Source organism: Haliaeetus leucocephalus, unplaced genomic scaffold (assembly GCF_000737465.1).
Source record: "Haliaeetus leucocephalus isolate CR32 unplaced genomic scaffold, Haliaeetus_leucocephalus-4.0 Scaffold0, whole genome shotgun sequence".
Taxonomy (NCBI): Eukaryota; Metazoa; Chordata; class Aves; order Accipitriformes; family Accipitridae; genus Haliaeetus; species Haliaeetus leucocephalus.
Window position 1 is genome coordinate 25,508,877 of NW_010972436.1, and position 22,222 is coordinate 25,531,098.

At 41.3% G+C, this 22,222-nt stretch overlaps 1 protein-coding gene across 1 annotated transcript in view; it reads right to left on the reverse strand.

Annotated features, from left to right (window-relative positions):
- Positions 1-21,851, reverse strand: part of CRHR2 (corticotropin releasing hormone receptor 2) — a 110,619-nt gene extending 88,768 nt beyond the window's left edge. Inside the window, exons 1-2 of the mRNA XM_010561240.1 lie at positions 21,734-21,851; positions 21,472-21,591 (exon numbers count right to left, since the gene is read on the reverse strand). Of these exons, the coding sequence (XP_010559542.1) occupies positions 21,472-21,591; positions 21,734-21,851 (238 nt within the window). The remainder of the gene's footprint in view (positions 1-21,471; positions 21,592-21,733) is intronic.
- Between the last annotated feature and the right edge of the window lie 371 nt (positions 21,852-22,222).

Sequence of the window (22,222 nt, forward strand, 5' to 3'; positions counted from 1 at the left end):
TCATGCACACACCACCTTATGAAACAGAAAAGGCAGATCAAAGATACGCATTTGGCACTCTGAGTGCAAGATGGGACTGTCTACAGCACTTCTTGGTCTCTGTTTCAGTCCAGTTTCCCCAAGACATCTCCCACCCCGCACAGAAGTGATCTTTCTCCTCAGAAGAAACCCCCCTGTGCATGAAGAGCTGAGCGATCACATGTTGGCCAGGAAGACCATGAATAATCTGCAAAAGCTTAGGCAGGTAGAAAAGAGGAAAAGAGGCTGTTCCCCTGGCATAACCTTATTAATGCAATGCATTGCTCATTTGGAAAACCTGCTGTTATGTGGGAAGGTGCTTTATCATCACCTGATAATTATCGTCTCTTTGGGGTTTGAAATGGCATGGGAGGGAGAAAAAAGATTTTAAAGTCTATTCTAATTTTATAGCATATAATGGGTGCTGTCAGCGCATGCTGTGACAGTCTAAGAAAAGCATTTCACCAGCTTCATTTCTTGGCTAAGCTCTCTGATGAATCTTAAGAGCCTGAGCTCATTTCAACTAGGAAAGGCCATCTAAGAGCCATTCCACATGGTTTTGGGTTCACCATAGCCTGGCAAACGCGTTGTGGCAGCTTCAACATCATCACATGCATCTTTTTAAGACCCATATACATGCGATCTTGTTGCTGTCTGTAACACTTTTCACCATGAAAAGGATCAGGATTTCAAACCAGGCCAAGAACCATCCTTACAATGGTACAGTGCATTCAATCCCCTGAATGCAAACTACCTTCTGGTGGAAGCCTGCCTCAGGGAAAGACCATGGCTACCCTGTAGAGACGATGTCCTTGTATTTCTCTTCCAGCACCAGAGTCAAGGTAATAGAGAAGCATCTGGGCAGCCTTTTAGAGCCAAAAGGCAACAGAGACTCCATGGCAATGGAAATTTTGGGAACTGCTGCAGTAAACAGGGGTATGGATTTGTGTACAGTGAGAACAGAAATTGTGCTCCCAAACCTGTGGTGGAAGAGAATATGCTCTCTAAACATGCACTGCTGTGGGTCCTTGATCACCATTGGAATTAACTCAATCACCCACCAGAAGAGAGCTATATAATAGGTACCACTATGCAAACTTCTCAGAGCCAGTTATGTGTCACCTACAGGTACTGAGGTGTCTGAAAACTGAAGGTTGGTGATACTCTGTGTCCAAAATTGGTACTTCAGGTGCACATTATGTTTGGAGTACAGAAAAGCTATATAATATTGTTGAAAAGTATGTTAACTTGACAGTTTGGACCTACTTTTAATTTCATGTGAACATGAAAAAATCTGCAGTGCAACATAAAACTTCTGCACAAGTGAGCATCCAAATCCTGAAGACTCTTCTCTAAGAAAAATAAGCAGTCACTTACAGTTTCCATTGGAAATGTTCATTTTGGCCCAGTGCCTCAAGAGACTAAGTGATGTTCTATTAAACTCTAACACTGTTTGTTTCCATTTTTACTCTATAAATTTTATTTTAAAACACTGCAACAGGGAGACCCAGTCTACCTCCAACTGCTCTATCATCTCCCTTTCACAGAGTAATGCAAAACGACAAAGACCTTCTGGAAGACCTGCAGTTTTTTCTTCAGTAATACATTTGCCACCCCTGAAGGCATACAATTCCATATGTGGGTCAGACCTTATCTCTAGACAAGATAGAAGGAGAGGAATAAAGAAAAGGAACAAAGTTTTTTAAAAAGTAACAAAATGTGGTACAAAGATCCATAGTACTAAGTTCTAAGTTCCAGCATCTCAGCCAGTCTGGCAAGGCAGTCTAATTAGCTGTCACAAACTATGCCTAAAGAATTCTATGAGGCCCCTCTTTTGCTTGCATTGCAATGATGGCTCTCAAAGTCCATTCAAGCAGCCTATCCCATCGTCAAGCCAAGGTAAAATAGGCTTTCCTCACGTACTTGCTTTTAATCATAGAAGCAGTACAGATGTGGAACCTTCTTGAGTTATTACTAAAGATGGACATGTCCAAAGGGTGATTTGGTCTATGCATCTTTCTCTATTGACCAGAAATAGAATTCAGAAGACAGGCTTAGATTAATCATCATTCAGAGATGGCTAAAATTCAGTGAGATAAATCCCACTTTATGTATACGTTCCAAACAAGAATTTACTTTGGATCTTGAGGTTCAGCAAGTACAATGCTACAGTTTTCTAGCATCGAGCCTAGAAGAATTCTAGAGTAATAAAATCTAAATGGAATTGTACATTCTTTCAGGAAGGGTGTGATGTGGCAGGGTCACCTAGGGTGACCATGCAGCAAGCTGTAGCTACAGAAGAGAAGTTAATATTTCCTGAATCTGGACTTTGGTCCCTCTGTGGTTTTAGCAGGAGTAGCGATGGATTAATATCTACAAAAGAACATTTTGAGTCTTCCAAATTAGATTCTTTCTTCTGAAGTGGCATCTGGAGGTTTTGTACAGCACTAACTTCAGTTAGAGTAGCAGAAGCCTCAGAGACCCAGGCCCTCATTGTGCTGTCAAACGTACTCACATGCAATTGAAAACAGGACCTTTCCTAAGTTTCTATGAGCTAAGGTTATGAAGATACAGTATAAGAAGAAGAAACTGGAGGTAGGGTGCAGGCTCCAAGCCAGACAGTGAGAAGACTGCAAATAGCATAACAAAGAAAACCAGTCACAGATCACAGCTGATGATAACGAATTCCAGGACAGAGTTGCCATTAGCCTCCATCAAACCCACACAGCATGGAACAAACCTGCATTCCCAAAGAAGTGATGATCACTGCAAGCACACCAAGGGAAGGATGGCTTTTACATAAGTGCTCTTGACACTCATATAACAGCCAGGCTCAACCTATCCATAACAAAAACGTAGATTAGGGAGTTCACAGCTGAACCTTCATTTCACCTGCTGTAACTTAAAAAGAGAGATTTGCTGCATAACACTTCCCAAATGAAATGTTAGTGAGCGAAAGACAACTTTAGTGTCACTTACACAGTTACAACATCCCGGAGTAGTTCCCATTAAAGATTCTTTAAAGGAAATCATTACCAAGAATTTTTTTCTTCTCAATAACCTGATCTTAATTATATCATATAAAATGAGATCATTTGATGCACTAGCCTTTAACTCTTCTCCTCTTAAAATAGAATCTAAATCATTATATAGATAGAAGATTCTTTTTTGTAATTACGCATGAAGTGTTTGGGATAAAATGTCTTTTCCTTTCCCCTGCACAAGAATTTATCTTTGGATCAATCAACAGAAGAAGGTTAGCAGACTTTCTGATAAGAGCACAATGTTAACTAAAATTTGTTCTCGTTATTTTTGAAACATGAAGGAGATGCAATATACATCAGGTAACAGTTTCTTCTGGTCAACATCTGTGAAATTAAGTTAATCACTATAATTAGCTGTTAAATGATTGTACATCCTTCATCCAGAATATGATAGGAAGAAACATTTAGCTTCAGAGAATTACTTAGGATTTAGTTCAGTCTAAGAGAATATAGCTCATTATCTCTGTTTAAATACATTTACAATGCAGTGCACATATACCAATTACTTCAAGTGCCTGTTATCTTAGTACTGAAAATCATTTATGAAAACTACTCACAGGATGCTTCAGACTGCAGAGAATGCTATTTGATTACATGTGACCACAGCCAGTTTACAAATCCTCCTTTAAATCCTTCTACCTACTCTCTTTTTACCACTTGCTTTCCACTTACACATTTTTCCCATCCTGAAATACTGTTGTTCGTGATCTGACAAAGTAACTGATCTCAAAACTTAAAGACCGAGTTACACATAATACATTTGTAGAATACATTTTGTGGGCCGTATAGTAGCACTAACACATCCTTAACTGTTGCAGCTTTCAAAACACTCCATTCTATAGCCAGATGAAACATCTGGATCAACAGAAGTAAGCAGTTCATGCAGTTGTATGTCAGTGCTAGTTCCTTTAGTGACAGAGTGCCGTTAGGAGAGTCCTACTTGGTTAAAGGGAAAAAAAAAAATCCTGAACAGCCACAGCTTTACCACCTGCCCTTTCCAATATCCTGTGGAAACAGCAGTGTAAAAAGACAACTTCCCTTGTGATAACTGTGAGGGAAATGGATTCACAAATACTGCTGAAACAGTGGAAACTGAAGTTCCTCAAGATCTGTTGACTGGAGAGCAGTTAGTGAAGGAAAGCCTGGAGGCGTCATGGTACAGTCCCTTGACAATCAGCTGATGGCACCAGACTGACTGAAAACTAAAAGCCTCATCTTTGGAGCTAAGTTAGAGAAGGTAGAAACATACGCTCAGCATTCACAGCCCTGTGGAATCTTAAGGACCACGTTAAATAGGACATGATACCAGAAACTCCAGGAAAGTTTAAAAATATTTGTAGCAAATGAAGATAATTGCTACAGATCAGTGAGTTTGTTTCAATGAAAGATCAATTTTGAAAACCTTTGAAGGAAGAAAACCAACCTAGAATTTCAAGTAAAAATAACAAATCAATTTAGTCTGGTGTCTCTATTTTGGGAAAGGATATGTGCTGCAGGAAGAGAGAATTTCTCCATATTGCTTCACTAAGCTGTTAAGAGATAAAAATATCTTTGAGTCAGCATACTGAATCCCAATTGTTTTCTGAGACTAGAAACCAGTTAGTGTATTTAGCTATAGACCACGTGTTGAATTTAAAACATTTACACCTGGCTTAAAATACAGCCAGAGATCACTACTGAAACAGCTATATGAGAATCATGACTGTAGGGAGTATTTACAGAGAAGTGATGGGAATATAACCAAGCCAAACTGGGCAGTGAGACTGCAGTAGCATACCCAAGCATTGACAACTCTGCCTTTTAGTCCTAGCTGGGCTAGAGCATCAGAAACTGATGGTTGAGCCTACCAAAAAAAGATCTGATCCCTAGGCACCACAACAATGCAAGCAAAATGAAGGTAACTTTTACTAACAATAATCATCAACAATCTGGTCCATACAGGAAGAAGCAAACAATAATGCAACAAGTAAACAACACCACGACAACAAAACACAGTAACACAACAAAGAAACAAAGAAATCTCTTGCCTGATCTTGAAAAAAAATGAAATAAATTATTCTAAAACTGCAAAGCATCATTTACATTTGCATGCATTCATGAGATTCGTCTAAGCATTCAGGACATGGCTAATACTGAGGCTGAAACCTACTTATTAAAAAACATTTGTGTGGATATATTAGCACTTCCAGAAGAACACAGAAATGTCTTGAGATCTTTTTTCCTATCAGTGATCTGACTCTTATTTAACTCTTTTATGCAAGGTTTCTCTTGCAAAGCTTCCTGCCAGATCATTGTAGTCAAAGGCAGGTTTATATGAACTGTTCCTACATAGCACTACTCCTTCATTACAAAATTATATGTATTATGTAGAGCAAAATTGCATAATCTGTGTAATTAGCTCATCTCAGTCATTGCTGGCAATGGGAATAGCTGTGAAGGTTGAACAGAGGGGAAAGTTAATGACATCCATTCATGGATAAGGACTGCAACTGTAAAACTGACTGGCTCTAGCTGTCTGTCTTGTCCCAGAGCACAGAAAGCTGAGATGACCATTAACTAGAGGCACTCAAAAGACACTGATTTATAGCAAATACCTGCTGTGAACTGAAGCAAGTCAGAAGCTGACTCATAAACAGATTAGCATCTGTGAGCTGCGGTGTGGGATGAACAGTTAGAGACAGTCCTCAGCTTCTGTAGGAGGCTATGCCAGACCCACTGATGCATCAGAGCCCCACAATGCACAGTAAAAAACTAATCCTTCCCCATTCCTAGCTTTCTTTACTTTTTTCTTCTTTCCCCCCTCGTCCTGACAATAGCTCTGTTTCTCCTTCTACTACTTACTCACTTAAGTATAAACCCTGATTCTGCACTTTCTTTAACCAGAGTTAAGCTACTCGTTTCACTACCACTTCATTTCTTATGCTTGTGGGCTGCCCAGACCCTCGTGACCCTCTATCATACACCTGCACTGCTCACAGACAGACAATTTCCAACTGCATTCATGGGGCTGATATCAAACAGACAATAAGCCTTCAGAGAATCCATATACCATTACTTTGGTTTTAGCATGAAAAGGCAATGCAGAGCCTGATCAAAGGCTGTTTTCTTCTAATATACTTTCTCACATCATTGCCTGAGAGTTTGAATTCCTCTTCTTCCTTTGTGCTATAATGTTGCTTGATGTATTTGAAGTGTGCTTTGAGGAAAAAAATATTTGAAAAACTAAACTCAGCTTATGGAAAATGAAGACAATCTCCACTGATAAAGCAGGAGGGTTCAATAATTTATCTTCACCGGATCAAGGTATAAGGCAAAATCCACTGGATGGGATATCTGACAACAGAATATGTATTATACTAGCAAATGTAGCCTAGGAAACAACTCTGCATTGCAGAGAAGAGCACTGAATAGCTGAATAAACATGATTTTGATAACTAAGCATTTCCTCTGGCACACAGAAAAATCGCAGGTGCTACAGACCAGCAGATCTGCACCGAGACAATAAGGCATGAAAATAAAGAGATACAGGTGAGCTGTGAAAACATATGGTTAAACACAGAAATATATTGGTAACTGTAGCAATCACTTACACAGATTAAATACCCAAGCTCATGGATATTTTTGCAACTCTGAAGATGTTAATTACAATAACCTGTTTTCCCAGACCACATAAAGGGATGCTTTCCATTCAGTTCACTTTTTTGGGCTGAGAATAGAAGATTTTTATTGCTGAAAGAGAGTGCTGGAGACAACAATATTAAGATACTGAAATCCAACTGCCTGCTTAGCACTTTGTATGTCTGAAAGTCTTTGTATGAAAACTCTTATAAAGGACTGCAAAACACAGATTCTGTCCTCAAAACTGTCCTTCTCAGCCCCAAAGAAATTAATGACACTGAGGAATAGAGGTACCATACTAACAGGGAACTTCTTGCACTCTAAACCAAAAAAGCAGCAGAGAAGTCTTCATAGAATTGAAAGGCTTCAGAGTTCCTGATTTACTGGAGTTACTTTACAAAGGGCAAGACCAAAGTACAGTAGACAGAAGCAGCTTGCCTGTGGTCAGTTGCAGAGTATGAAATAGGTCTCATTTACTGTCTGTTTTGACAGTTACAAGCTGCATTTGGCCTGAAACCACCCTAGTCCCATCCCCTTCAAACTGGCACAACCACAAACGCTGTCTCTTGACTGCAGCAGGGTACCAGAACAACCCGACGTGTTAGTGATGTCCCAGACGGATCAATGCAAGCCATGGTCAGGCAAGTCTTTGCATTCACACTGAAAGCTGCTCTTTCAAGGCAACATAGTCAGAACCTAAGTAGTTCTAATGTAAGGTTGCAGTCCTGTCACATGCCTGCCCACTGACTCAGGGAACAAGAAAGCCAGAGGAGAGACAGCAAGAAAAGATCATGAAGGAAACTAGTCTATGAACATCTCTTCCCATAGGAGCATGGAAAGAGAGAAAGTGCTGAGGCCAAACATGCTAAAAAAAAAAAAAAAAAAATCAAGCTGCACATCACCTTTTCATTTACAAGACAGATACGCTGGCTCTAACATTTTCTTCTGTTGAGTTTTAATTTGCTCAGAGACTCTGGTGGCACTGTTGTTGGTAATTGTGTCTGTTATTCTATGCTGCCTGCCTTCAATGCAGTACAGCATGTATTACTCATTCTTTATATCTGGTACTTAACCAACAATTCCCTTCTCTCACCTGCTGGCAGCTCAGATTTTTACCTGTTGCCTCACAGCTGGCAGCCAGCTTGCATGGCACTCCAGTTCTTCCCCACAAATGCTTTCTGCATGTCTCCTGATGTTTGCCCCATCCCTCTGTCAGGGTTCATGCACTGCATTTCTGACAGCACTAACTTCTGAGCAATTCCCCACCTGTATTCTATTATGCCATCTTTCCATGTAACCTCACAACAATTTGTCCTTAATTGTCTAGGAGCTGGTTGCTGCTTCTCACCTCTGCACAACTTGCCATGCTACACTACCAGGTCTTGCTCCTGCACAATGGCATTTCTACATTTTAAATCACTTAACCTGTTCACTAAAGTCTTCTGCAGGAACTCCACCCTCACCCATTCCCACAGCGACTCTTAACTTACGTTCTTCTCCAGGCACAAGGTCTCTGTCTCTGCTCACTTTCACCTTAACCAGTAACCTCCCTTTTTATTCTCAGTCTGCTTGGTTGATGCTCTGCTCTTCCTCTATCCTTTTTTCCTCATACTTCCACTCTTCCTGCAACCTTTGTGATTGCAGAAGAGAAATAAATTAGCAGTGGAAGCCAGCTGGTCCCAGTGAGATGAAAAAACTTTTAATTCTGAGAATTGTTCTACACATTTCCCAGATGGTCTCAGAAAGTGCCATCTTTCAGGTGTGGCAGGGCTTCTGTATCAGGCGTTAAGCTCACTGCTTGGCTGCATCTCCAGGCTTGTCAGAGGGACATCTGAAGCAAATCACTGGTGCTGTCTTCTGAGAGTTGAGCAGCAGGTTTATTTCTCTTACCCCGAGGTAGAGGAGGATGTAGATACCAAAGTCAGAATTCAAGTTTCTAGCAAGCAGTATGCAGTGCTTAGGGCCTAGACATTTGAAACTTCCAGCACTTAAAACTGCTTAAGTTCATCTCAAGGAACCTATTTTTATCCAGTCCTTCTACCTTGAGCAGATAGCTTTTCTGATGAGGCATCAATGAGTCATCAACATTTCAGGATTAAATCAAAGCAATTAGCCCTGCCTTTTCCAGCTAATTTTCATTAAAGTAACAAGGCAACTGTACAAAGGTCAGTGCCCTGTGATTCTCACTTGATTCCCCTAAAAGCAAGCAAAGGATGAAGTAAAACAAGTAAAATGGTGGAGAAAAATTGCACATTACACATCAATAGGTATATGGAATCAAAACAAGAGACTGAGATTATTCTCACTCTGTTGCACATCATGTAATACCAATTCTTCATATTCTGCTTATAGCTCAAGTGTCCTAGAAACTAAAACCCACCACCACTAAGTGCCATGTCACAGGTGTCCATGAATAACAAAAGACTGGTGATAGAGATGACTGAAGGATCCATTTGAAATCTGTAGGGCTATCATAAAACCACAGAAATGCTGGTTAGAAGGAGCAGCAGAGTTCATCTAGTCCAACTTGCAATATATCATGTTGCCACACCATGTTTATTTTCACCGAGCAAAGACTTCTTCAGCTCAGTGCTCAGAATCAGTAGAAACACTTTGTTTCCAGAAGGTATTGGTAAAATCAGAGTAAAGTTTTCAAAGCTACTCCTGAGCCTACGGACTTGGACACATAACTGACTTACCACAGTGAAATCAATTTCTTTCCCTGAGATTTCAGAAGGTGAATTTTAGCTCAGGTTTACCAGAAGCTGAGTGAACACGCAGTCGATTTCCATATGGTCCCAGAGCATCAGTGACTCATTCATGTGTCTACCCCATTCATGGTACTTTCTGTGCCTAGTCAGGTTATTGCAGGGAATGAGAAAACGGCACTGGGGTTTTGATAGAGAGCCTAGAAGAGGTAACGCATTGAAGGCAGACAGGAGGCATGCAGTTATCTAACCAGTTGAAGAAGTGATGAAAAATAACAACACAAATTCTCTTGAGGCTCTGTAATTGGAACGAGTGTGGTTAGGTGTTACACCTCTGCTTGTCTGTGTGCTAGTGTAATCACAGTAACTCAGTCATGGATCTGCAGCTGAGATCTAACAGGGAATCAGTAAAATAGAAATCTTCAGGAAATACTTTATACCCATGTGCTGAAAAATCCAACTATTATTTATCATATCTCTAGTTACAGGAGAGCATTTTACGTACTCCCATGCCATTATAAACTGAAACACACCACTATGACACCTGTGCTTTTCTGACACACTCACATCTCCGGTTCAGCTCAGAGACCCTTCTATTGCCCTCAGCATTCACTGAAGGAATAAAACAAAGTGCTTAAGTAAGAATAAAACTACTAATATTATTGTTGCTGGAATTTATTTTACATGAGAAACGTGCAATGAATACAGGAGAGATGAAGGGGTTAAGAACAGATTAGGATGAAAAAGACAAGTCCAGGATGAGAATGGGTTTGTAGATGGATAAGGATGACTTCATTACAAGATAAGACCTTTGTGGTGACCTTTTAGCTCTTCCCCAAGAAAGAACAAGAGCAGCAGCAAAACTCAGTATTCATACCGCTACAGCCTCTCTCCCTGGGACTGGGCAATGCAATGCACCACCATAGCTGCACTTGGATTCATCCCTGTCCTTTTTGAGACTTAGGCTTTGAAACAGAAAGCAGATCCAAATAGAACTTTGTTCCCTCACTTCTCAAACAAAACAAACCGAAAGCCTTGTTATTTTAGTGCTGCAAAGAAGGCTTCCTTAGTCACAGTCAGCTTTGGCGCAGTGCTGCCAGCTGACAGGTGGAAATGTTCATTTTTAGAGAGGCCTAATGAAAGGGGGACATTTGTTAACTATTGGCACAGTAATGGGGCAAGTGGTTGAGTTTATATATGAGGTTTATGTGAAGTGGGAAATTCAGATCAGATTAGATGGCCAAAATGAACCAAAAGTGGATCTATGGGATCCTGGCTTTCATTAGTACAAAGAGCTGGTAAGGAAGAATGAAAGGAGTTCACTCTACAGAGGTTTTGTGAGCAGGTAGCAGAGTTACCTGGCTCCCACACAGTCCCATGCCACTCAGAGGACAGGTGCACAACTGTGCAAATCCCTGCAACTTCCCACCAAAGATGTCACCATCCACATCCTGAGGCAAGGAGCTCTCAGAACAGGAACATAAGCCCTTGAAGAAAAGGGCTTCCCAAGTCAGGGTGTCTCTCTCTCTCTCCCCTCATAGCTCCTGGGACAGAAGAAACTCCTACCAGGCAGCAACCTGCTAGGTGCTTTCTCTATGCAAGCCTAACACTGGGAGGTCTCTCTGAAGTGCCCCTGCTTCTCATCACCCCCACCATCCCCTGCCTTTTACTCTGTCTTGGAAAGGAATAGGGTGTCCCCAGTTTATGATACCTAGAAATCCATTTCCAGCAACTAAACACCTGCTGTCCCCACTGGTTTCCAAGCAGAGCTCAAAGCATTCGGTTGGTCAAGTGTATTAAGATCAACACAGAAACTAGTATCCTTGAAAATACTCTGTGCTTCCGAACTCTGCATTAGCTGCTCTAGTTGCAAATTAAAGCTGCAATCAATGTGGCAAACCTGGAGATTCTGCAAGTAGTAATGACTGCTCATCGTGTATCCTGAAACACACAAATGCTGATGTTTCAGGTATTACTGGAATAATTCAGCAATAATTAAGTTAAATTCAAATTCTTAGCCATGAGAAAAAGAATCATTAGGAGTTCACATCTAAGTTTAGTTAAAATGGTGATGATGCACTAGCAAAATAATTTCCTATTTTCTTTGTTTGCCTCATTTCCATAACACATTTTCTGTTTTCTAAATGTCTGTTTGCTCCCTGGCTGACTCAGGAGGATAAGGAACTGCATTAATTCTTATGTCACTGTATGGTCAGTGCTTTCTAACCACAAGGGGTTTTGGACAATGCAAGTTCATTGGGAATGGTTCTTTCTTTTCCGTTTTCCCAGGGAAAACTCTTCATGAGATCTGGAGGGTTTTTCTGCCTTTTTTTTAAATACTGAGTTTCTCTTCCTATCATTTGCTTCAATGTATTGCTTCTCATTGCACAAGTCTCATATAGAGCAGCATCTGGCCCTCTGTTATTTCCAGCACTGCAGACAAAGAAGTCAGTATAAAGCAATCCGAGTTTTATTGATTTTATGAATTAGTTCCAAGAGCTACCAATTACAAACTCCATGAATAACATCTGAGGGGAATGAAACTGCACTGAAAAAGGAAAATATATACTAAAAATGCATTCTCCTCCAATTTCCATGGGAAACCATATTTCTCATCACCTTCTCAAGCTACTAAGAATGGCTATTCTAATCTGGATGTCAAGTCATAAGCAATGCTGGGGTCCAAAACTAAGTAAGAGTTTCCATTTCACAGGACAGCAGACTGTGAGCAAAGTCTTGCATGACTTTTGGAGTCTGAGAACTTTACCCGGACCAGGACATGGCTTAAAGTGCTAGTCTTCCGAGCCACAGAATTTGCAAAGATTCACCATTACATAAAGAGCAAAGATACTTCCATGTCACTGAAGAACACAGAGGAAAATACAAAGAATCTAAAACTGGTCAGTGGACTTACTGATCTGCAGAACACCCTTCCCATGTGCAACAGGCAAGTTCAGCAGTCACGGCTGTCCCACTGTTAATATACCTATTTGTTATTCTTGTTAAGTGGGAGCACCTAGAGCATCTGTCAAGTACCTGAGGGTCCACAGGGAGAATTTAACAGTCCCTGCCAGGCGACAGCACTCAGGCATGAGAGATCATGTTGATACAATAGGTAGCAGTACAGCAACGGACATGGTGTGTACAGCAAGGAGGAATCCCTGTATCATCCAAATGCAGGTTCTTGTTGACTGCTTAAGCTTCTTTGATAGAGTTACTTTGCCCCTGAATGGCTATATTATGCTTTCTATAGCTTCCACATCTTCTAACATAACACACACCTGCTTCGGAACAAAACTTAGCACTTCCCTTCCTTTAGCCTTTCAGAACAGCCCTAGTGAAACCACCACCAACCACCTACGTTGAGCCACTGACCTGCTCCCAAGCAAGCGCTCTGCAAAGGCAGGGACAGTAGGGTTCCTTGTGGAACACCCTCCACCTTCTCCTCCCCTGTGTCTTTGTCCCTACTTCACTTTGGTAAGTCTCTGTGCTGGTTTTGACCGGGACAGAGTTAATTTTCTTCATAGTAGCTAGTATGGAATTATGGTTTGGATTTGTGCTGGAAACAGTGTTGATAACACAGGGATGTTTTCGTTACTGCTGAGCAGCACTTACCCAGAGCCAAGGGCTTTTCTGCTTCTCCCCCCACCCCACCAGCGAGGAGGCTGGGAGGGCACAAGGAGTTGGGAGGGGACACAGCCGGGACAGCTGACCCCAACTTACCAAGGGAATATTCCAGACCATAGGACATCATGCTCAGTCTATAAAGCTGGGAGAAGGAGTAGGAAGGGGGAGACGTTTGGAGTGATGGCGTTTGTCTTCCCAAGTAGCCGTCAGGCGTGATGGAGCCCTGCTGTCCTGGAGATGGCTGAATACCTGCCTGCCGATGGGAAGTGCTGAATGAATTCCTTGGTTTGCTTTGCTTGTGTGTGCGGCTTTTGCTTTACCTATTAAACTGTCTTTACCTCAGCCCATGAGTTTTCTCACTTTTACCCTTCTGATTCTCTCTCCCATCCCACCAGGAGGGAGTGAGCGAGCGGTTGCGTGGTGCTTAGTTGCCGGCTGGGGTTAAACCACAACAGTCTCTTTTACCACCCAGCAGGACGGCGAAGCTGCAGAGGCAGCACTGTCGGTAATTAGAGCAGGACAAAGTCCAGGACCACTATTCACACCAGTTTTCTTTTACCTAATCCATCATTTCCACCCCCAAGTGACTCGGTGCAGATGCCTGTGGACACTTACTTTACTTGCACTTTAAGTGACACCCTGTGGCTGAGAGGAGGAATTACGGGTGACCGTTCCTTCCGTGACACTCTACCTAAGGTTTTGCGACAATAAACACAGAGGCTGAAACCCAGTGAATCGCAGATAGTCTCAGGTGTTCAGCGACTGGAGAGAACAGCCTCATTCCACTTTCCCCAGCAGGGTTTCAGACCTCCCACAGCTTGGCTGGACAGAAAATGGGTCATAAAGCAGAATAAAACAAGAAATCCCACATCCACAAGAAAGTCCCCACACTAGATGTAGCTGGGTGGGACTTTTTCCTTTCATTTTGATATTGTGAGATGAGGATTTCCTGCTTTGTCTCCCTTTGTGTTATATTTAATTCTTTCTCTTCCCCATATGTTCCTGAGCCATACCCTCTTCCACTCCTTCCCTGGCCCCAGAAGCACATGATTTTGCAAGTATCTTCTAATTCCTAACTTGTGGGAAGAAAATGAACCTCAGTCCATCTGTTTGCCAGCTGGTAGTTGCTCTCAGCTTAGACAACAGCTCACTATCTCATGCAAGTGACAGAGAGGTGGATGGGGCACCTTCCTTAGAGAAAGGGTCATGGAAGCCTCCAAAAATAATGTGGGCAACCCTGTGTTTGCTGAAGCCCACAAGGTTCAGAGCCCTCTCAGAGACCTGTCATTGCTCTCTCGCTGCAACAAGCCACTTTTTCCAGCAATCCTGGGTGATGACCCCTCTGCCACAAGTTCAGGTTTGCCCCCCTGAAGGGCAAAGCAAGAGACTGGGCCTCCTGCTACTGCTCTCAGGTCTGATTGACTTCAGCGGAGGATCAGATGGGCTTGGTGCAGAATAGCAGCAGGAATTCCTGGCTCTGGGAAATGTGTGAAGTCTCCCTCAAAAGTCAAGCCTAAACTTAGGAGAATCCCAATCAGACACAACAGGATCATAGCAAAGCCACCTCATAACTTACTAGTGAAGAACAAAAATACTAATTAGTGTTTAATTAGCTGGAGAAAAGGACCCTGAACATGACCGAAGTAACATTAGCAATCTTCTTATTTTAATACATGCAATTAACTTCTATTCTGTGCTCAATGAAGAAATCACACTTCACAGGATGATAGTAGTGGGAGAAAGAAAGATGGGTTATTTTCATTCCTCCTTTTAAATATGTTTTTCAACACTCTTCTTCCAAACTGCAAAATCAGAGTGATCTCTTACCACAAATTATGCTTCACAACAGAAAGAAAAAAGAAATAAAAACTTGAGGAAAAAAAGTAAAGCCTCTCCCATCTGTGCATGCACTGAAATAAAAAGAACCTCCCACTGCTGTATCTGTGGAAGAATTCAACCTAAACTAGCAAGAGAAAATGAACAAAGATGGTTGAATCTTAATCTGGATACAATGCTATTGGAGTCAAGCTGGCCTAATCAACTGCAGATTTGGTCTTCTCGGAGAGAAGCTTTATGAGCTTAAACATTATGTTTTATTCCCTCTCCCAGAATTCCAATTCCAGCCTTGTTTTTCCTCTGCTTTACTTGTTTCTCATCTGTCTCCTTTCTTTAACTTTCATGTACTCTTAACTCTCTAGCTGACAAATATTGTGTTGGTCACCCCAGGATGGCTAAAACATGGCTTCTGCGAGAAGACTCTTTTTTTTAACAGATTTTTTGCAGTGAGTCCGTAATTAAAATTGGCTACAAAACATCTGTTCTTACCCCAAATGTCCTTCTGTCATTAAACAGTCCAGTGGAATAAAAGCCTTCTGGACATCTAACAAGGTTGCAGAAGAGGGATGAGGTGGGATTAGTTCTAAGGCTTCGTAGTACTTTTCTGAGTCTGAAAACACGCATGCATTGCCTAACAAAAAAGGAAAGTCGTGTATTTGATCTTGAAACTCTTCTTTCAGAAATGTGTTTTAAATATATAAAGAGCCCTTGAATCCAAATGGCAGTGCACCAGAATTTCTTAGCATCTGCTGCCTCTCAGACCAGGATGCCTCCTCTCACCTTGTCCTTTTCCCCAGCCCACACCTCAGCTGCATCTCCTCGCTGCATCCAGCTGTACATCTAGGAATCACCACTCATGCTGACAAGGCTGTGTTGATGGGCATTTTATCTCTCTCTCTCCAGTAAAGATGAAAGGCCACTAGAGCATAAAGGGTCTCTGTCTTTTACAAAGGGACAGCTTTCAAAAATGCGCCCTCTAGAAATCAAGCCAGAATAACCTCTGAGGAAAAAGTAAGTCAGTCATGTGAATGGGATCAACAGAAGTGCTCAAGACACTAAAATACATGAGATAAAAACACAAGTGAAAATGTTAATTGAGCCTCTAAGCTAGCCACTCATAAAAGTGCACATTTCTGTAATTATCAGGACAAGTATTACCCATATAGTATGAACAAGACTCTGTGACCAACGGTTTCCAAGCAAGGCTCAGGTTTTATATGCAAGCTGAAGTCATCACTCCAGAAGAACTTTGAACAATAATTAAGCAGAAAGAAAAGCAGCAGAGGTTAGATCTTGATAAAAGAATGGCTGTTTGACCTATGAAAATTAGCTCTTTTGCTCTTTTAAAACTTAAATAATCTCTTTAACCCCTTTCAAAAGAGGGGGGATGAAAAACAGAAAAGCTATTAATTCACTTCTTCACCCTTCCCTCAGCAATCTTTTGTAGATCATTTGCCCATGTTCAAGATGAGACAATAAAGAACTGCAGGGATTTTTCTTTCAGAGTGGAGTAAGCCATATGAATAGGTACAACTGTGATACTTTTGCCAGTGGCTCTTTCTCCCATGTCCATCCATATGAACAACAGCCCAGTTGCTAAGTCACCAACCCTCTCCAAATCATTCTCGCCAAGGCAGCTGGTTACACGGCCATCAAGGAAAAGATGGTGTACACACCTTCAGAAGAAGAAGTAGGCAAGGAGGCACCAAATCCCCATCAATGCAAGGTTAGCAGTGTTTATGTGCCTGTTTTCAGCAGCATAGTCCCTGGAGAAGATGAGGATGCTTTTTGCAGTACCCAAAACACTCATCTGAAGTGGCTATCTATCTCAGTCAAAGAGTTTTCCTATACCTGGGGGGGGGGGGGAGGGTGGGTAAGATTCGCAGAGAGGGAGTTAGAGCTATAGAGACCTTTTTTTCCTGTTGATCACAAAAGCAGTCTGACCCCAATCTCCAGGTGTGGATTCAGTTCAGCTCGACAGTCACCCAAGGATGAATTCAGCTGCTTAAACACAGGCATCGTATCATTTGCCTTAGAGTATCTGCAACACCTATGGGGCCTGGAAGATTAACACAAACCTACACAAGGCCTGGGCCCTCCGAAACAGGAACTATACACCAGGCAAAATATACCTGGACATATCAAATGGCACTAGCACTTTTGCATGGGCTACTGAACTGATCTGTACATTTAGGTTGAGCTGAGTAACTCTGTAGGCTTCATCCCCTGTATCAATCAGAGCTCCACTAACTTGTACTACAGCTTAAATTAGCTGTTGATACCTACCTGGAAATATGTAGATTTGCGTGTCTTAATCTGCAAGATGGAGACCTTCCAATGATTCCACCTCCTACCTGCAACCAGCACAAACCAAGCTGAGCAGCCCCTGACAGACAAGTCTCACCATAGAATATCTCTCTGCTGCACTGGCTGTTGTAGACAAACTCAAATCAGAGAGCTAAGGCTACAGGAGTCAACACTTATCGTCCATCAGTCGAACATCTAATCTTGGATTTCCCCATTGCACAGGGCAATTTGTAGGGAAAGGAAAGAGTTAAAGTAGACAAACTTTAGCCTGTAACATGCTGTAAGTGCTTGCATGTACCACCACTTTTTTTCAAGCAGCAAAAAGAGTTTCATTACTGCCCATTTGCTGAATTAAGCAAGCTTCAGGATATCCTAATAAGTGAACTAATCTGTTTCCTAAAACAAGAATAAAAGCTTCACATTGCCAAGGCATAAACACATCTAGAGGGCAGCAATGATATTGTCATCTTTAGCTAAATATAGAGCCTGAGCAGAGACAAGTGCACAGCCACGCACTGCACCAATACATACATTTTTCTTTTTTTTTTTCTTTGAGAATAATACATAAGCTTTGCTGCAAAATTGCAAAGTTGTAAGTGGATGGCATCATTTTCAGATCCTTGGTCAAAGGATATTTTGCCTATATTCACAAATCATACTGCAGGGTAACCAGGTCTTGATTTGTCAGCACAACTTTATTTCTCAAATAAAGAGAGAGAAAAAAAATCACCAAAACAACGAAATGTCAGAGATGAAAAATACTCACAGACTGACAGACTTTGTGTTACGAATCCAGCTGAAACTTATCTGAGTCACTCAGCAGTTCCCAAGAGACATACAGATACACAGACACAGGCACAAAATCACCACGGGAATTTTTTGCAGTTAGAATAGAAATATTTTACACAAACAGTTTATTCTGTAGTGGCAAAAAGGAGGGGATTTTTTACGTACCAGTTCTTGTTCTTAAGTTTTTTGACTCAAATATTCTCTCATTAAACTTTGCTGGCATATTGCGGGGTTTGATAGCATTCTCCATCCAAGCACAGGGGTTCTGCGTTAGAGCAACAATCAAAGCATGACAGTTGACAAGATGGATACCAAGCCAGGGTAGGTCCATCCAAAGCCTTTGATGAGCTCGTCTGTGGCGATGTGAACTACTTGTCGCATTTTGTCTTGAATTCCATACACTATGTGCACAGAGACTACAAGAAGGCACAGAAACCCCATGAGTACCAGAACCTGGGCTGCCTGATTTGTCATGGATCAGCGTCTTGTGCTTGACTGAGTCTGGTATAAGTTTTTCATATAGTTTGGGTACTTCCAAGTCTGGATTTTCTAGTGTCTACAATGCAAAAGCTTTCATTTATGGGGAATGCTACTGGGTTCATTCCCTCCAGCTGATGAGCTACTTTTATGAAATTGGTAGGAACTTGGAATCTTTGAAATCTTTATTTCTAAAACAAAACAAAAGAATCACTGAAATTGATCCAAAAATTTTATATGCATTAGAATGAGTAATATAGTCACAGCCATAGAGAACCAAAGTAAAGATACACTATAGTTCCTAAAAGATGGCAGCTTGCAAACACAGGATGAATGACAGTATAATAAATGGCGGAGTTACAACCTAGAACTGGATAAGCCCTTAGTAGAAGAAAGGCATTGCACAGTGCTTTTTCTAAACTTGTCTAATTTCAGTACAGTTCAGTAGAATATTACATACCATTATTTCTCCCTTTGCATCACCAAAATGCAAAATGAAACAGGACAAAATTACACGACAGATCCTAGGCAGAAATCTTTCATTGATCCAAGCCATCTCCTGATCAAACCTTCACTTTGCAGCTGGATTATTCACGTCTGAAATTTGCAAGAACCATTTCCCATTTTTTATCAGTTTCCTGTGCTTATTTCATTATCTGCACGCGGTGCACAGTCTAGGTTTTAAGCACATTGAGTCTCATTACAAATGGCCCTCTAGTCAGCCCACAAACTAACTTGGTGAAACCATGCAAGTAAAAGTAGTCAGACCACGTCAGTATTTGGCCTTCCCAAAATTTGGACATGTTCTGCATGTACTAATTGCCACATCTTTCAAATCACAAAAGAAGTTGCACCTCTGTATTCAAATCTTAACCTGCTGTCCTACCGCTTTCCCAAGCCTTAATCACCAACTACTATTGCCCAAGAAGCTACTGGTTTTACAAGTTGACTCGAATCTCGGTATAGTCCTTCCCTTCCTTTTCCGCGCCACAACTTGGAGGAGCTACATGGAAGAGTACAGAATCAACTGAAAGCCGCTTACAGTGGCTTCAGTGTACTTTAGTTCTCTGTTGCAAGCTACGTATGCTACCACATCTGGGCGCCAGTATGCACTACCAATCAGTCTTGTAGACATACATTGTCTCAATGTGACTACTCACATTTTATGTTGAAAGGAGAAAAATGTCCACTTCCCCAGACTACAACAAAATAATTCTTCAGTATTTCAATAATATATTTTCATCAGTCTTTAATTTAATTAACATGCCATTGTTTTAAGAGCAATGAATTTAAGAAAATTTATTAGCACTGTAATACAAGCATTAGCCACCACTGAGAAGAGGATCAGGGAAGAACTTTAAATCAGGTCATTGATGAACTACTAAAAGCATTAACAGAGTTTATCAAAATAAAATGAGGTATTCAAGATTTTTTTTCTTCCATGCACAGGAAAAGCATTTAAATTCTCTCCACTGTGTTTATGATATAAACAAGGAATCATCGATAATGCATTTCTTTTTTTTTTTTTTTTTTTCCTTCTCACTTTCCTTTTGGAGAAACAAAAATAAAATAAGGCAGTGGAAATACTGACATCCCCTACCAAAAAAAGGAAATGGGAAAAAAAAAGGTCATGCTTCTTTGAGGTACCTTTTATATGGCTGCTTTTTTAGGGTCTATTCTGATACACTTGCTCTTATCTGAGCTGTCCTTAATTCTCAGAAATTTTCTTCTGATCTCAGCCGAGACGGTAAAGGTAGTGGACTACCTGCTATAATCAAAGACAGCATAACCCAGCCCTTTGCATGTTCCCACCTATTTTATTGCAAAGAGCACAGATCAGAGAATATAGGGTTTGAGGATGATCTTGCAGTTCTCTGAGGTAACTTCCTTACTCTTCTCAAAGTCAAGGATGACAAAAGCTGGTGCCTAAGAGCAAATCTGGAAGAGGGCTTTGATTTGCATAGCAAATACACAGACCTTTTGTCTAGTTATCTGACCCTTGACACCTAGAGCTGGGGAAAGAATAAATTCACTTTCAACAAGCTAAAAAACAAGGTCTAAGATGACAGGGTCATTCTTTTATGGGACTTAATAAGAATGCTAGCCCCACAAAATTAATACTACCTGAAAATTAGACTACTAACACCTGAGCAACAGTTCAGAGTGAAACACAGAATGAAATGTCCCCACAGTCAAAAGCACACTGAGTAGTCTGAAAAAATGAGCGACAGGCAAGTGGGTACACATACCTGGAACTAATATGTTAAAAACTCTTAATGAAAGGTCCAAACAGTATTGACAGATAAGGAAAAGGAAATGAGTGCCTGGGTCCAACAGCCTGAATAATAAATTTTTAGTGAGTCATCACGATTGTTTACTTCTAAGAATAAAGCATCAGTTCCAAGAGATTTCTAAGGAGCCCCCATGCTCCCTTGCTTTGAATATTATTTCCCTTATAATATCTTCTACTGTCTCCCTTGCAGTAATGATGCAGCCACTCCAGCCTCATAAGCCAACTGCTGATGAAGTTGCTAAACAGATTCCAGACCTCACCCTTCTGTTTGTTAGATACAACTTCCAGCCCAGTTTGTCCCCTTGTTCACACAAACAGCCTCTCAAAGGGAGAGTCCTTTCAAATTACAGTTCTTAGGTGTTAAGACTAAGTACTTCACAAGCCAAAGGATCTTTAATTATCCAAATGGCTGAAGCACTGCTACAAATACATTCAGCTATACATATCTACACATGAACAAGCATACAAAGCACAGTATACTCTCCTTAGACTGCAGAGGATATTTTTGCCCAGATCTACTTAAATACGCTTAAGTAAAGAAGAATCGGTGTGCAAAAGTCTGTGCTTTTGAGAAATCTGCATCATTCCAGGCAGGAATTTTGAATATACAGGCTGGAATGTGGAGGAAATGTTGATTCCCAGGCAAACACTTTTTTCTTTTTTTTTTTTTTTTAAATGGAAAATATATTTTGGATCTCCCCAGGCGCCTTCTCAACACCAGATCTGTGGGAGAAAGAAAGGAGTTTGTACTTACTCGTGGTGTTGTATTTGATCCCATTGAAGAACTCCGGGCAGGGTCTCTCTACTAGTTCCCCCGCAGAGGTTCTGGGCCAGCAGGTCCCAATCTGATCAGTGGTGGCATTGCAGTACGGACCTTTTGCATTAAAAAAGGAGACAGAAAGGGAAAAAGAAGCAGTTGAGAAAATACAAAAGTGACACACTTTGCATCACAAAGCAAACTGAATCCTAACACTTATAAAGCTTTTCTGAGCCCTGCGCTAGGTAACGTTTCCTACCGTTAAAGCCCAGGAAAGGGATAGAGGAACTCTCTAAAAAAGTCTCTTGTAAACGATCCAGGAGGCTGCAGTTGACATCAAATTCTTCTAAGATGAACTGAGATATGGTCACATCCATTATTTGCCCCGGGACTGCTGGACTGGATCAGGCTCCTTCCCCCTTTTCTGTTTTTTTTTTTTTTCTCCCCTCTCTTTTCTTCCTTTCTGGAAACAAATGAACATCAAGCTGCGGACACCCTGCAATCTTGTGTGTGCGAGCCTCTCTTCCTCCCAGCGTGCTGACAACTTGGCTGAGAGTCTGCGTCTGGCTGTGCAGTTCAATCCTCCAGGCTCTTCTTTGCTTTAAAACAGCAGCTCAGGAACCAATGGGATCACGCTGAGCCCAGAGTAAGGGGTTTGCGTCTCTTAGCCAGCTTCCCTGGTCTAGCAGCTCTCCAATGCCGCCTCACATTGCCAGACTGTTGTATTGCTTTCTCTCCCTCCCTCTTC